We start from the raw sequence: 17,551 nt of genomic DNA on the forward strand, positions 1-17,551 counted from the left end.
CGCGGCGTCTCCGTCGCCGTTGCTCGGGCGGCAGAGTGGGATGAGCTCTGTGTTCACGGACGGCGGGTGAGGTCCATCGCGCACCCTTCCTGGACCCACGAGGACACCAGCGTGCATGCACGGGGAAGAGACCGGTCTCCCGAGGAGAGGCGCGGGGGCATTTAACGGCGGCGGTGACAAGGCTAAATCCCCTCAGGTGTGCCTCGTCACACGCCGCCAGACCTGGCCAATACCACGCCCCTCCTCTCGAACACACCCACTCCCGTCGGGAGCCTGGTGAAGGCGGCGAATAAAGGACGGGGTGATGGTGACAATAAAGAGGAGGGGCAGCCGACTCGTCACAATATATATATATATATATATAGTCATCAAGGCAAGATAATATACTTGATCATAATACCATTGATTTAGATAAGAATATTCATGAATGCATGCCTGTACAGTTTTCTGTAATGATAAACCAGTAGTCTGAGCAGTGCTAGTAGTTGTATGAATGAAACGCTAATATATAACATTGTTGTCCTCTGTATTTCATGGTCCTGGATCTTTCACTCTTCCTGGACCCTGTGTCTGTGCAGCTGGCAGCCCTGCAGCAGAGCTCCCTCCTAAGGAAGGTGAAGAGGACCTTGCCCAGCCCCCCACCAGAGGAGACTCACCTGCCTATGGTCACTCCTAACCTATCCCACATGCTTGTGCCCTCTCTGCCATCTCTTAAAGGGGGGTCTCGTTTAGCTGCAAAAGCCAGTCTTCTTAAGGACTTGACCCATGAGTTGAAGGCAGTTGAGCAGGAATCTACAAAGCTACGTAAACAGCAGGCTGAGTTGGAGGAGGAAGAAAAGGAAATTGATGCCAAGCTCAGATATCTGGAGTTGGGCATCACGCAGCGAAAAGAAACATTGGCAAAGGAAAGAGACAGGAGGGAGCTAGCATACCTGCGCTGCATGGGTGATTCGCGGGACTATATGTCAGACTCTGAGCTCAACAATCTTCGCCTGTCAGCTGCGGCCACATCCTTTGACACCAATGGGCTAATGACAAGACCTAGCACGGCACCACTCAGCCAGTTTACCTGTGAGCTAAATACTGCTGCCCAGTTTCCCCCCACATCATCTTTTATGTCGTACCAGTACCCCCAAAGTCTCCAAACAGCACCTACCCCACAGGCCTCTACACTGCAGAGCACAGGTTTCAACCAACCTCCCTATCCATCAGTAACCCAAGCTCAAGCTCTCCCCCAACCCACCCCCTTGCAGACTTATCCAACCCTATCTTATCAGGTCCAAGGGACATTTCCTTCCCAAGTCTTCCCACAGAACCAGCCTCCATATCCAGCAGACACTTCAGTGCCACCTCCAGTACAGCCAAGCCAACCAGGGTTTCAGCCTACCCTACCACCTACTGGTCCAGTCCCTTATCCAACCCACAGTACACCATACCCAAGCCAGGCACCCCCCTATCCAGTCAGTCAAGCAAGTACTTATCAGCCACAGACAGACACTCTCACTTTTCACCAAAAGCCACGACAGACATCGCTTGCTGACCTTGAACACAAGATGCCCACAAATTATGAGGTTATAAGCAATCCTACAGTTGTAGTAACAACCACTGCCCAAGATATCACTTACAGCCAGTCTGGTTTGGGTCCATCTTATGGCCAATACAGTACAACTATGGCAAGCACTTATGGCCCCTACTCCTCATCTGTATCAAATACATATGGTGGGTCTTTAACAACCTCTGCAGCCTCTGGTTATGGGCCATACACAACAATCTCATCCAGTAGTTATGGGCAGTACACAACAACTATTGCAAATACTTATGGATATACAGTAACTACAGCTAGTTCCTATGGGCAATATAATACCATTGTTACAAATACATATGGGCAGACAACACTATCTGACCATGTACACTCAATGGAGAGCCCCTCTATGTACACAAGTGACGGCCTATACGGATCATCCAGCCTTGAGCAGAATGTCCCAAGGAACTATGTCATGATTGATGACATATGTGAACTCACCAAGGAAGGCATGGGCACTAGTTCAGACTCACATCGCAATGAGGGACATGGACGATATGGGAGTGACGGACTTCACACTCGAGGGGGGAGCTCCTTTGGCAGACCAGAGGATGAACGTGATGCAGATCTGTACGACCAGCATCATGGCAGGGGTAAGAGCACCTGCAACTACCAAGCACAAGGGGCACATACGCATGGCCGGGTAGTGGGAAGCAGTAGCATGGGTGGGGGATCATCATATTACTATGATGACTGCAGTCACTCAACACCTACATGGGCAGCCCAGAGGCACTCCTCAAAGAACCAGTGCCCTTCAGCCGTCATGTCCTCCAGGAGGAGCAAACATCGTAAACAAGGCATTGAGCAGAAGATATCCAAGTTTTCCCCAATTGAGGAGGCTCATGATGTGGAGGCTGATCTGGCCTCTTACACCATGAGCACCTCTACAACAAGTGGTTATGGCTCAGGTTCCCATTACCATAAACTTCAGGATGGCATCTATGGGCTACGGAGTTCTTACAGTCCACAACGGGGCTACTATAATGATGAACATCTCTATGGCTATGGCAGGTCCCGTTCAGCTGGTTATGGCATGGACAAAATCTCTCCCTGCGAGAGGGCCTACAGAAGCAGGTCATATGAACGGGACCGTATAGACCGGTCATACCGCAGCAACTATGGCCACAGTGTGTGCCCTGCTTTGCATTCTCAATATTCAGAAAAGGAGAACTCCCACCTCATGACGAAGCTCATGGGTGTTGGGAGGGCTTTCAGCTATCCATCAAATTCATATGGTTCAAGTCACTCTCTACCTGATGTGCAGGACCATATTCGAGACCTGCCCCGGACCCATGTCTACAAACCAGATGATATGTATATAATTGACGATATGCATTGTGCTGTTTCTGACAGCGAAGGTAATTGGGAGCTGAATGCCAGCGTTACTGCCCACTTTAAACATCCCCCACCCACCCAGAGAAAGAGAGTGAATAGCTGAAGTAAAGAAATGAAAACCAAGTGCATGCCCATGTTTTGTCTTCAGGCAATATGCAGCTTTCAATAAATCTGATTCTCAATGTTGTGCTCAGTTCCAAAAACTGCATGAGTTGTTGTGTGGTCTCTTTATTTTTTTCCCCACTTTTTTTCCCCAAAGTGCTTTATTTGTGTGTGTACTGAGTGTATGATACTGAATAGTTTTGACTTCCAAACATTTAATGTAAAAAAATCTTACTTGAGGTCATTTTTATATGCTGAATATTGAGTTTAAATGCATTGCATGCTTTTTTTTTAAGTTTGTCTATTTTTTTGTTCTTCTTTTTCTTTTGCATGGTCTCAGTGTGCAATCCTCTTTCGCCATCAGACATGGAGATTGATTGTGATCTGCTTTTGGTTTCCAAAGCATACCATCTTGGTCAAGAGGAGACAGACTGGTTTGAGAAACCTCGTGATGTTCGTGGTTCCCGTCACTATGGCAGCAGTGGTCATTCTGGAAGACGAGGCCATGTGAAGCACACATACCATGATTATGATGAACCAACAGAAGACCTTTGGTCACAAGATGATTATGGTCACACCCGCCACATTTCCTCTAGAGAGCACCGCCATCACAGCAGTGGAAGTTCTGGTAGGCACTCCTCACGCCACTCAGATGAGCCTCGTTCCTCTCGATCATCACGTTCCTCGAAGGATCCATCTATGCGACATGAGTCCCGCTCCTTGTCATCTTCAGGAAGGAGGGGAGAATCTCGTTCTCAGGGCTACCACTCATCAGAATATTCTCGTGACACCTCAGGCCACCACCATAGCTCCCGTTCTGGAAAACAATCGTCCCACCATCAAGGGTCCTCCAGCAGGAAGCAACAGGACCACTCATCATCCAGACAGCCAGGATCTCTTGGGCCTGGACAGAAGGGAACAAGTGGACCTGCAAGCTCAAGCAGGCAAGCTGTCTCTCAGCCACCTGTTGATGGGCAACAAGGTCAGCGAACACAGCTTCAGCAGCAGGCACAGACATCAGCTGCCAGGCCAGGTTCTCAGACATCTGCCACGGGCACAACACAACCACAATTAGTACAAGCCCAGCAACTGCAAGCTAAACCTGGCCAGACTGGTCCAACATCTCGACAACCCACCCCAGCAGCACAGACATCTCCAGCTGTTGTAAGTAAATATTTTAAGGAGTAAATTGATTGAAATTGAAAGTCAGATCTTTTCTTAAAAGTGGATTATTATTATTATATTCTAGATTTAATTAAGCTTGCAGGAAAGTGCCATAGACTTTTACTCACCGTTTCATAGACAAGGCTTACGCCTAGTCCTAGACTAAATGTAAATCTGAGCTATTTCAATTGAAACAAACTTTTACTGACTAAACACCAGTAATGCTTTCTTTTCCCTAAGGCATGTTTATAAAAATTACTTATTTTAACATTTAATTTACCTAATTTAACAATGGCCTAATTGTGGTTTAGACTAAGCCCTGTCTGTGAAACACGGCCATCAAATATTTAATATTTAATCTTGTGTAGAATATTCAAAATTTTTATCTGTTTTATTTTACCTTCAATTTAAAATTTTAAACATTTTCTCTACATTTTGTAAGCCTATATTTAGTCAGGTAAAGCCATTTTGGTAAGTAATGTAGCTTTTTAGAGTTTCAGGGTCCATTAGGAAGCAGTGCAAAGCAATCTGAATAGTACTGTGGCCAGATGAGAGAAGCCTTAAGGCTATTTCACACCGAGCAAAACAAATTTAGGATATTTCATATATCCTGCGTGTGTCTGCTTATTACAGAAGCAATATCAACTATAAATCAGAAGTTATTACAAGCACTGATGATGGTTTAAAGTGGGTAAGCAAGTGCATCAATAATTACATACATGTTCAAGTATAGCTTGATGACAATTGTACTTCTAATTTTATTTTTGTATGTAGCCTATTCTTGTAAGCATTATAGATAGCTTGTTTTTCTAGTGTATATATTATACATACATAAACTTTGTTTATCTTAATTTAGATGTTACATCCAAATATTGAGATATATATTTGGGGAAAAATGAATTGCTGGTTGTCACCTTGTGAGCAGGGGTGAATGCAAACATTTGTTTCGTGTGTGGTGTGAAAGCAGTTTGTTGGCGATTCGCCTTGCTTTATTGCAAATTGTTTGGAAAGGCCTTTATTCTTTCTATTCATTTGTGAACCTGGTTTATTACAGGTTTTGCAAGGCAACACTGTATTGATGCTCCTCAAATGTTCTGGTTTGACTTAGTTTTTATGAAATATAACATTTCAGCAGTTAATGCCATTTGTAGATAATTTACATTTTAGCTTTAAAGTTTAACATTGAAGTTTGGGAATCTCCTAATGATGTACATTCATAGAATTCATACAACATTATATTTTGCATACTGAATTGTGATTGGTCTTATATGTTACATGTGGTATCAACGAACACAGCCTGACAGCCTTTCAGACGAACATAGCTATATATGAAATGCATTTTATGGCACCTTGAAACTACGCATTAGACTGCTCCCCATAAACGCAATTGATTACTCATTATCATGTTGTTCCAAATCTATGCCTCACCCTAGTGTAAATTTGGAGAGTACCACAAACTTATCTGCGTGTAAATGTGCTGTCTATGTCTATGTCTATGTTTGATTTGTGACCATGTGTCTCTTATTTCTAACAGACTAAACCAGAGCCCACCCCTGCCACTGCTATTGGAGCAAAAGCAGTCCCCAGCCAACCTGCCAAAACAGCCCAGCCTCCACTTACCGGGATAGGTAATTGTGCTGAAACAACTTCATGGTTGTATTGTGCTGTTTTTTTTTTTTTTTTATGGGAAAATATTTAACCAATATTTAGGGATCATTAGGGATTCTTTAGTTTGTGGTAATTGTATTAAATATTTGCTGTGGTGATCATTAATGGCTCTCACTAATTATCAGGAATAAACAAGTATGATGATTTTTAAACCTTAAATGACAAAGAGACCTATAAGAATCAAAGCCACTTATGTACCTTAACCATGCAACTAGACGGCTACATGTCATGTACTAGCAATCATATAATTTACTGAATGCTTAAGCTGACTGGACTTTGTTGATCTGACAGCAAATGGGCTTGCTGATTTAAATAGTCTTAAAGTTTGTTATTAAGCTGGTCAGACAGCATGCTATTAGAGCTTCTCTGAAGTCTGCCACCTCCCCCAGCTCCACCTGTATACATCTGCTACAGGACATAAGATTCTATGGTTTTACTAATTATAGGCATGTGTTTGAGTAAAATACATTTTTTGTTTTATTCTAGAAACTAATGAGCATATTTTCAACTAATGACATAATGACTTTAGTATTAATAAGTGGCCATGCCTGATCAGTATTTTCTTGATTACTATCCAAATTTGCCATGCTATATATATATATATATGACAGTGTTTCCATTTGTAAACCTAAAACTCTCCATAATTCTCTAGGCTCCAAAGCAGCTCCAAGGCCTGGTGGAATTGGTAGCGCAGCTGCAGGTCAGCCGGGTGTAGATGGAGAGAGCATGCTGTCTAAAATTTTGCCTGGAGGAGCTGCAGAGCAAGCTGGCAAACTAGGAGAAGGTGAGCAGAAAGTTTACAAGGTATAAATAGTTATTATTCAGTTATTATTAATATAGACTACTTTAAATGGTCAATTGGATAGGACTAGCGCCAGAATCAAATCTCTGAGGATGCTTCTTAATTGAGGGTGCTAATTTATATATAATATATTGCTATGCCACGAAAAGCACTCCCCTAATCACAGACACTCATCTTAATCACGGTCTAACAAAATTACATTATAATCAATAATGTTCTCTATACTGCATAACAAATCATCATGCCTAAACTTTGTTATGAGATGATTTGTGCTGAAATTACCTGAATGAAAACTACACTACTCAATCTTGCAAAAACACACTAAAATACATTATCATTATTACAGCTTTAAGTGAGGGTGCTGTTTAGTTTTTCTTACAAAGACAAATGTTTATTATTTGCACAGACACAATTCTTTTTATAACACGTTGTTCTCAATATTTTCTCTTTTACTCTCTTTTATTTGCACAGCCATCTCTGGATTTGGCAAAAAGTTCACCTCCTTGTGGTGAGGTAGTACAGTTAAAGGTGGGTGCAGTTGTTTTTCAGTTATGGGACACTTACCATTGTCCATGTAACTGTAATAATTAAACATGCTGTAAAATAAAACTACACCTGTGTGTGTGTGTGTGTGTGTGTGTGTGTGTGTGTCAGAGAGAGAAAGAGAGAGAGTGAGAGAATGAGAAAGAGAGAGCGCAAGAGCTGCTGACTGAGCAGAGTGCATTGTAACAAGGTTGCATATTTTTAGCTTTACAGTGATTGTTCTTATTGTTTCCATGTTATTTTAGGGTGTCTAAAATGACAGAGGATGTTTTTGCACTGGAAAAACCTATGAAGTTTCCCTATTATGTTTTAATTTAAAGAGAAGATAACTCAAGCAAGAAAGTGAGAGGGAGAGATACTGTCTGGTTGCTCTGGTAAGTATATGACAAATTTCAAATAGAGTTTATATTAGAGTTGGATGAGTTGGTTACATTGGTAACCTCTTGGTTGCATAATTCCATATTTCCCTGTGTTAGTAGCTGACATTAGGTGCACATCGTCTGGTGTGATGACATGCTAAACCACATTAATTTATTTCCACATAGCATTAGCACTACCCAGACAAAGTCCAACAAAGACAACAAAGCTGAGATGAGCATGGCTGGCTATATGGCATCATATTCATTATTTAGGGAATCAATGTTACATACGTAACATATATATACAAGACATTCACTTTCACAGATTTCCTTCGATGCCGTAAGGTATGGGAAGTGTAAGAAAAGTGTTGTCAGCCTGCCACACGCAGATATCTTCCAAAGATAGTTACAAGCCAAAGCTCGTAAGGAAGCAACACTTCTAGTAGAGTGTGCATGAAAACTTCATGGAGCAAAACCTTTGCTGTGGCTACTGAAGCAGGCAAACAACAAGCCAGATTTATGCCACTGGCTCAAACCCTTAAAGACAAAGTCTGTGCAACTTAAAAGTAGGAGGAGTAAAAGATTGAAAGAAACAACAGCCTGCTAGCAAAGCAAAGAAGAAAACACCTTGGGAAGGTTGGCAAGTTTTGGCCTCAGCAAGGCATAAACTAGACCAGGAGCTAAATCCTAACAAAAAAGGCTAACTGTCAAAGCTTGCATTTCACTAGTTCTCTTAAGAAAAGTGAGGTTAGCTGATCCAGGACTTAAGGCTCAAAAGGAGTTCCAGTCAAAAGCTCCAGTGCTGTAGAGAAGTAAAATATCAGTACATCTAGCAGTGTTTTTATCCGTAGCCAGAGATAGCATTCAGTCCAAACCCACCATTGAAAGGCCAATAGTGTGAGGCGTGCGCTTAATATCACCAAGCAATTTCTCAGATGCTTTGCCTGATTGATCTGATTGTCTCAGGTGACAAGCAGTCAGTATCTCCTTAAGGACCTTCAGATGGGACCCCTTCAGGACCGTCATGTTGTGCAGCAACACACTTGCTCAACTAGCAGCTATACCTTGCTGATCAAAGGAGATGTAGTCCTAGGGTTTGAACAGTTTATTAGACCTCAATTAACATTAGAGGGTTGACGATGGTGAGAGTTGAGTCAGTATTTCTCTTCCATTGCATCTCTGAATACCCCTGTTCAGTAATCTTAAAAATGGCTGTGAAAACAGAGGCAGTCGAATTAGTAATCCGTGCAGGCTCGGTTCCAGGACCCTGAAATCTCACAATGGATCCTATAATCATCACAGCGGCTTGCAGAGCAAATGCATGCCTGATAACACCCGCTCATCCAACTTGGAGTGAGCCCCTGGCTGGACAGACTCATCCCAATCCAGTTTAAGCCTGTCTACAGCATGAGAAATTACATGCAAAAGCTCTGTATAAGCTCAAGAAGGGCAAAGGGCGGCCTGAACTCCTCAAAATCAGATGTGGTTGTAGATAGCACATTAAACCTAAAAGAGATCACTTTACGATTCAGACAAAAATCCTTGTGTGCAGACTCCGCTGAGACATATTAAGCATGCAATCAGGAGAAAGCAAGAGAGAGAAAACCCCATTGCTTCAGGTTGAAATGCCAGGCCATGCTGTGCCTCAGCAGCAGCAGAGTGAGCAACATGGAGAAGAGACAGTTTCTTGCAATACGTGGCAATAAATTAGTATGATTGTATATGGACTTCAGCCAGTCGTCACACCAGATACTTGCACAGCGATAAAGTGAACCTGCGATAGACAAACAAAAACATACATGACATTATGAGTAATTACCACAAAGTATTCATTAATTTTGTCAATAGTTGGCGATACTGCATTTTATTTTATAATATGTATTGTTTGTGTGTGTGTGTGTGTGTGTGTGTGTGTGTGTGTGTGTGTGTGTGTGTGTGTGTGTGTGTGTTTAAAGCCAACCTGGACTGGAATCACAGGACTTTAGGTATGGGTCATAAATCAAAGGCGACAAAACTGTTCGCTCTGAAAGCCAGACAGTAAGTAACTTTATAATTTGAAATTCTGAAATTTGAAAAAAATGACTTAAGTCTTAATCAATCAAGTTACGTATTCACTTACACGTAAGGTTTTTCACACTGTCCATCCACTTCATTCACATGGACATAGCTTATATTTCCCCATCATATATTTCCCCTGATGCTTATTAGCCACAGAGTTGAGAGCTAAGAATGATGGGACTGGGGATGTAATAATAATGTCTCATGTTAGGGCACAATGGTCCTGCTGATGTATAATCAAAGACCAAGCATCCACTGGAACAACTGAATGCAGAGGCAGGCACACAATCACATTTCCTCATCCACATTCTAATTGGTAGATGGAAAAGGGAATTGCTAACAAGGCCAATAATTGCTAATAATGTCCTGAACTGAGATTTTAGGTCAGCGTAGCAGAGGTGGTTCCTCCACATCTATAAAATTCACTGGATCTAAGCAGAGAGAGCATGAAACAGCTATTGCTTCCTATACTGCTCAATGGAAAAAACAAGGATCTCTGCTAGAAAGGATGTTTAAATTGATGTTAATATTGTTTACCGTGAGAAACAGCAGACCTGGGAGTGTCCTTTGTCACATCTATCTGCAACAATATGGAAAAATATTCCACTTTTTTTGTTGACCTGTAAATCTTTATAGTTTCCTACAGAGGCATACCACGTCCAAGGCTCTATTTTAATGATCTAAGCGCATGGTCTAAAGTGCAAGGCGCAGGTGCACTTAGGCCGTGTCCAAATTTGCTTGTTCTTACGAATGGAAAAGATGTTCTAAAAGGGCTGTCTTAATGTATAATGGGTGTCTTTTGGGCAAAAACTGCAATAAACGGATCACAGTCTCAGCTCCCATTCTCTTTAAGTGTCAGTTGTGCTAGAGCCATGATAGATTCACTATTTACAAGGCGAGAATAAAAACCAAACACGTCTCCAGAGAGGAAACAGATTTGCTTGCGCGCCTAATTCTGATACATGCAATGATTATTCATTGTGACATGTAGGCATGTTTATATTTAGGTAGAGGCTGTAAATAGCATATTTTCTTAGCATAGACGCTATTTACACTAAATAAATGTTAATTTTGATTCAAATTATTAAATAGATACTATAGCTAGCACCCTTATTGGGACAATAAAGCCCTCCCTACACCTACCCTGACCCAACAATTCATTTTCAAGTGTTAAGTTGATTATTTCCTTCATTATTTTTGAACATAAATGCTTTTATGATGTGATTTTAAATTTTAAAAAGGAGAATAAATGTTGTCAGAAGACTGATCCGAACCTACGTTGATTGCGTCAAAATATAATCGCCATTCATTTTACCATCTTCACCACTGAAACTGATATTAAACAGTCATCTTTTTGTAATGATGACTATCCCAACCAAACGTTGGTGGATGGAGCTAATGCAAATAGCCGCTGCCAACAAGGCATGTAAATAGAGTAGCCTACACACTAATAATATCTTACATTGTAAAACACCTTGATTTCAGGCCAGAACGCCCACGGGCACACAAATGGCCACAAATACATTTGCCATGTAAACAACATGGTGCAGAACGTGAAAATGATAACAGCGTCTTACTGAAACTAGCATAATACACTTGCGTCGTGCCAGGAGCTACATTGCGGCGGGCGTATGATAGGACCCCTACTGTAAACTCAGGAGTGCACGATCATTTATGATAGGAATGTGTTGTATTTTTTAGTGGTTAACTTTACTAGCTAATTTACTAGTTAGTTAAAACCTTATTACAACAAGCCTTACTTTTAATCATTATTGAAATGCCAAAAAAGTAATGAAACTATTACTGTTAAGTAGCCTATTTGTAGCATTAAATAGCATTAATTAATAATATAATATACCAGAATAATGTGGCAGCAAGTTGCCTGAAATTGTAGAGTATTGTATGAAAGTGCGTGAAAAAACTGCTAAAAATTGCATGTAAGTGTATATTACGTTGTAACAATTTAAAGGGGAACTGTTGCTTTTGTTTCCAACACCTCTGACAAATCCTTGATTGATGTTGGTAGGTTTGCATAATGTAGAGCACAGCCATTGTTTTTAATCGACGGAGACACAGGCATGTATGTGCAGTGGTGTGGCTGGTATAAACACCAATTCAATTCATTTCAGTTCAAGTTTTTTTTACAATGCAAATCATTGCAAAACAATGCAAAGCAATTAAAGTTTCTACGTTATATTTTATAATAGCACATCAGTGGTGTCAAGTTGTTGTTCATATATGGCAGAAATGTAAAGTAAATATCTGTTTAGATTTTTAAAAAGACTTCTATGATACCAGATGACCCATTTTCCATTGCAGTTTTGCAAAACATCCCTCTTTGAAATTGCCCAGAAAACCAATTCACGCAAGCATAAAATCGTTTTTTTTTTTTTTTTTGCAAAATTGACGCTACAGGACCTGACAGGATATAAAAACATTCAGCATTGGTCGCAGTAAAATGAAACTCACTTTTTGCATTGTTGCAAAAATGCCTCTTCATGCTTCATATTTTGCTTCACAGATGATTTGGGAAGCCTGTACCCGTGTTCTAGCTGAACAACACGGCCAAAGATATTAACAGCCAACTTTGAGCACGACAGCTCTAAACAAGGTCCAACAGAACACGGCGGAGAGCGAAGACTCCAGTCGCACAATGTCAACAAACCGAACAGGTCTAAATCTTGACTTCTGTGTGTGCATTACTCTGAAAACTAGAGCAGCACAGGAGAAGCGTGATTCCGTGTGAAATGCTTTTCACTCCCCTCTCAGGAATGAAAGAAGAAATAGCAATGTTAGGACACTTAGAAAAACTTCATAGGTTTTTCCTAAAAAGAAAAAAAAAAAAAAAAAAAAAAAAGGAAAATCATGACCATGTGAACTATAACACACATCTCTATGCTAAGTCCTTTAACTCAACATTCCAGAATGAAAAAAAAAAAATCTGTTTGTTTGTTTTTGTCTTTTTTCTTCTTTCTCTTGCTATGTGCTATAAAAGTGTAAAGTGGACTAGGAATGCATGTAATCCAAGACCTTACACTGTTCACGATATCAATGAGAGGTTGACGAGGAGGATTTGTGCATTAATACCCGAGCAGAGAGAGTATGATGAAGAGGACGAAAGAAAGTCTAGAACAAGCCCAAACATAAGACTCGGTTCATCACTTGGAAAACAATGTCAGGTTCCGACCAATCAGGTCTTTTTTATTCATTGTCCTTTCCAAAGTATTACGAAATTGTCCTCAGGCTGCAGATGGGGTGTTTTTACAACCGTTGTCCGGTATTGGCCAGTTGGAATCTTGTGCATTATCTTTTTGTTTCGTTGTTCTATTGTCGCCTTGCTATGTTTGTAGAGTGTTTAACATATTTTTCTATTCATGATATTTATTTTTTTCCGCATTGTTTGTATATAGAAAAAAATAGACTGAAGTTTATTTATATTTTTTAATTTGAGTGGTTTTTTTTTAATTATTGTTTTGAGTTCTTTTGTTTGTTTGTTGCCGTTTTAAATCCATTGTTACTCTGTAACTTGTTTACAGCCTTTTTTTTTATATATATATATATATATATTTTTTTTTTTTTTTGGGTTGAATTTTATGTTAGACGGTTTAAAAATAGATCAAAAGCAATAGTGGATGGTCGTCAGTCAGTAAAGAGCACAATTGTTAGATGTTTTTACAGTAGTGGTCAGAAGAGTGATATCTGTCTGTAAACATGTAATATATCTGTAAGGTTCAGGATCACTGTCTATTAAGTCATTAAAAAGTGATGCCCAGTCTCTTATAATAACACATTAGGTGTCAAAGCCATGATTTGTTTTAAAAGATTTTTTTATTAAATGACTATAATAATGAAGAAAAACACAAAGCTAGTCGGAGAAATAAGGGAGATGCTTAGTGGAATGTTGGAACTTTTAAGCAAGTAGAGATCGCATGTTCTGAAAAAAAAACAACAAAAAAAAAAAAACAAATCTTGATATTGCTACGTGTTCTAATGGTAGGTGTGAATGAATTTGGATGTGCGTATGTATGCATCTACATTTGTTATCATTCAGAAAAAAGAAAACAAAATCTGATCAACAACAGGAAAAGAAACGTTTGGTCAGGGAACTTTTCATTTCAGACCTTCTATGCAATGATTTTCTCAGCTGAGAAAAATGGTTGTCAGAGTATTGAAACAAAACGAACCACTAAATCCAAGAATAACTAGATAGTAGTTTCGAAAATGTCACTTGGGGGCTGATTTGTTTGTATAAGAGAAACCGTGATGTAAATATTATAAATCTGAAATTTTATTTCCCATATTTGTGGCATGTTTCCCATTTTGTGGCGCTGTTTTGAAACGGAGCCAATTAGCCATAGCGATTAACATAAACGCCAATCATTTCTCACTATCCATGGATGGTTGCTGCTACATGAACGGCATACGATGGGGTCGCCGGCCTTCATGATGCTTAGTTGCCTATTGGTGCGATACTTAAAGCAAGATACAAACCTAAAGCGTATGTCTACAAACACAGACATCCAGAAACAACGAGTTGAGTTCGTTGCAGCGTTTAAAGGGTTGCCCCGTTTGGGAACTCTCTTGAGTTGAGAGGAAGCCCCGATGAAACGACCTACGGCTTCCGAGTTGCGTCACAAATTATATCGGTTTATACATATTCGGATATATTTATTTTTTCAAATAATAGTTTGAAATAACTATACCAATATTGAATAAATGATATTTTATTAAACAAAGGAAAGAAATAGAGCTATGTTATGTAAATGGATCCGAATGTATATGTGATGGCATATAAACGAGTGTGAAACGAGCAGTTATATAGCAATGTAGCAATGTATAGCACCTATAGACCACTTAAAACACTCAACAGTACTGCCTGCAATATGAACTATATTAGCTATCATTCTGTCTTGTGTCACTTTTCTTTTGCGTGTGTGTGCGTGCGCGTGTGTTCGTTCGATTCTATTCACCTCAGGAAAGCATAGAGTTAACGCACCAAGGGGAGATATATGCATCGCTATAAGGGCTTAATTACAATACTAAGAAAGCCATTCATTCTAACACCCTAGGTTTGTGATTCATTAGGGCTGTTGACTGTGATGTATGTCAGGGAAACCAGATCACCTGCCATTATCTATGCTATTTAGTTACTCGCTCATTCACACGTTGCGATCCTTTTTACCGGATTAGAAAACAGTTACTCTTGTAGGAGTAAGTATGTGGCACAAAGAAAGAGGAGAAACGACTGATGCCGCTCTGTCAAAAAGGAAACAATCAGCTAAATTTGTTTTACAATAACCTAATAATTGCATGGGCCCCCCCTTTGCTGCTCAGTTGCACTGGCAACCATTTTCACAGTTAAAAGGACGTGAATATATCTGTAAAACATGTAAATTGTACTATACTTCTGCACACGAAACATTCAGAGCAAGGTGTAAAATGACCTGTTGTTTTGTGTAAATGACATCAGAAAAAGAGCATCATGACATAAACAGAAACCAAATAAACATAAAGATTCAAATAAATCACACTGTGTATGTGGTTGGCTCATGTGGACTGTTTGGAAATGTACAAAAAAAAAATGTATCGAGACGCATTTTTGGTCTATGGTCTATACTTGTTGTGATTGTTAATGCAGATAAAAGACTCTTTAAAAAGAGAATATGGCTTCCATACAATTTGTGGGTGGGACAATTTGAATTGACAAATGTAAAAAAAAAAAAAAAAAAGAAAAAAAGACAACAGTTTGAAGGTGTTCGAAAAACACAATTAATGTTACATTCACTGTTGTGAGAGCATATCCATATATCCATTGTAAACTTTGTGTTTGTTTCAGTGTATACCTGTAGTAGGCTTGATGTAACGTCATGTTGTGTGATGAAAGTAATAATGACTCTTCAATACAATCAGGAAAAAATAAAAGAGGATTTTAAAAAAACACCTGAATCTAACTTGTCCTTTTCACTGCTACGACGGATACATGGAAAACTGCACGCATTTCATTTGCTAACATAAATACCAGACAAAATAAATTAAAAAAAAACATGCAAGAATTGACACATATTGTGAAATTAATAAAATGAAGCATATTTTTAATGGATTGAATTGGGTGAAAATGTGATCTATTTTAATACAAATCGGAGACAAAAATGTTCAAAAAGTGTTTAAAAACAATCAACGCAAAAAAAAAAAAAAAAAAAAAAAAGCTGTGGAGATGTTTGTTCTGTTTTAGTTGTGCCACATTATACAATCTGGTCTCACATTCACCCGTTGGACTGAAACCAAATTCAAAAAAACATATTCCAACATATGCAATACATATTCCTACGAGATTCCTACGAGTCATTTTCGATTCTGATGGTTAGTATAACTAAAGAAAGCCTCTTCACCAAGATAGCATTTGAAGATATAAGCAATGAAATGTTTGTACGTGGTGCATTTTGTGAACTAATCGTTATGAAAGAAGCATTGAGAGTGACATGCATCGAGAGCATTTGTTTGTCAATATATATTCCCAGATATCACGAAGCAAATTATCCAGCCTGTCCTCCAACAAAAGAATGACTCTATAGGTTGTTTGTGCAAGCAACTTATAAAATCTATATTTACATTAAGCACCCTCTAGATGGGCGTAAAAGTAATGACAGTGTCTTGTTGCGTCTGTGGTCATAAAATGACTTTCACTGGCGGGCTTCACGCATGCTTTCTTTGCACTTGGTGATGTATGGCTCGGATGCAGCAACTTGGACATTCAAACCCATCCCATGAAGCTCTCTGTGCACTTTTCTTAAGATAATCTGAAGGCCACATAAGGTTTGGAGGTCTGTAGCAATTGACTCTGTTTATTTAGTAGCTGTTGACTAATTTTTTGTATCTTTTGTTAATAAAATCTATTTTATTGCACTTGTGTCGTCCTTGTGTTGATGATACAGAAAAGGTTCTACACGATCCCACCAATCTTTCTTGCGGGATGTACTCTTAACCACACCTTAAGTGACAAGTAATCCAAATATCAAAACGTCATTGGTGACGAAAGTACCCATCACTACCCTAGGTTGGCGAAAGTAAAGATCACTACAAGATGAAATAGTAGGACATGTTGGAATTTTCTTATTAGTCAGATGATAAAAATATCCAAAATGATCAATTCGAAACCTAACAAAGAAATTATTTTTTGCATATGTTTGCATTCTGCCTAAACCCAGTTGCTGCCCAGGCTCCCACAAAAATGGCTGCCCACTGCTTTGAGATTGTGTGGATTCACTAATATCACTTGATCTTCACGTCACTTAATGAGTTTGTCTATTAACGACAGCTGCTATTTTAGTTATTTACAACTCAAGTGCGAAGCTTTATTCAAAAACATGGTCAAAACTGGCAGGGTCAAAACAATGGCAAACAGATATTTAGGAGGAAATCAGAGAGTAGTCCGAAAAACAGTCCACCGCCAACATAATCCAAAAGGGACAAAACAGATTGACAATCCAGGGGAGCGAGCAATAATCCAAACAGGATACAAACAGTCTCCAAGATGGCAGGTGGAGAGAGGGTCTAGATACCAGGCATAAAACGAAACCAGGGAAGTCTAAAAAGGAAACTGAGGGAAATGGGAAACATGAAGATGGCTTATGCAGAGTAGACTGTGTAAAAATCATTGTGCCAAAAGATCGTAATACTTTAAAAACAATGTTCCTCAATGTCACATTGCAAAAGCTTTGCAAATGAAATGCTTAACCAATGCCAAAGATGATTGTTGGATGCCCTTGGTCTTCGGGCTTCAGATGACACTAATCTGCATGATTCTATCATTGACATTACTAAATGAGCCCAGGAATACTTCCAGAAACCACTGTCGGTAAAAACAACCATATGTGAACATGGTCCAGAAGCTCCATCATATCCTGTGGGCCAAGGCTCATTTACAATCAACTGTTTCAA

The 17,551-nt window shown here is 39.6% G+C and overlaps 1 protein-coding gene across 6 annotated transcripts in view; it reads left to right on the plus strand.

Moving 5' to 3' along the window:
- bsna (bassoon presynaptic cytomatrix protein a) overlaps positions 1-15,559 on the plus strand; it is a 53,296-nt gene extending 37,737 nt beyond the window's left edge. For 3 of the 6 annotated variants that reach the window (XM_043233308.1, XM_043233310.1, XM_043233311.1), the window contains 8 exons: positions 579-2,940; positions 3,423-4,183; positions 5,718-5,811; positions 6,504-6,635; positions 7,125-7,181; positions 7,442-7,570; positions 9,511-9,592; positions 12,135-15,559. In XM_043233308.1, the coding sequence (XP_043089243.1) occupies positions 579-2,940; positions 3,423-4,183; positions 5,718-5,811; positions 6,504-6,635; positions 7,125-7,165 (3,390 nt within the window). In that variant the 3' untranslated portion in view covers positions 7,166-7,181; positions 7,442-7,570; positions 9,511-9,592; positions 12,135-15,559. Of the gene's footprint in view, positions 1-578; positions 2,941-3,422; positions 4,184-4,816; positions 4,875-5,717; positions 5,812-6,503; positions 6,636-7,124; positions 7,182-7,441; positions 7,571-9,510; positions 9,593-12,134 lie in introns of those variants that run through there. The other 3 variants (XM_043233309.1, XM_043233313.1, XM_043233312.1) reach the window with 3 other exon arrangements.
- Positions 15,560-17,551: the final 1,992 nt, after the last annotated feature.

The sequence above is a fragment of the Puntigrus tetrazona genome, unplaced genomic scaffold (assembly GCF_018831695.1).
Source record: "Puntigrus tetrazona isolate hp1 unplaced genomic scaffold, ASM1883169v1 S000000776, whole genome shotgun sequence".
Taxonomy (NCBI): Eukaryota; Metazoa; Chordata; class Actinopteri; order Cypriniformes; family Cyprinidae; genus Puntigrus; species Puntigrus tetrazona.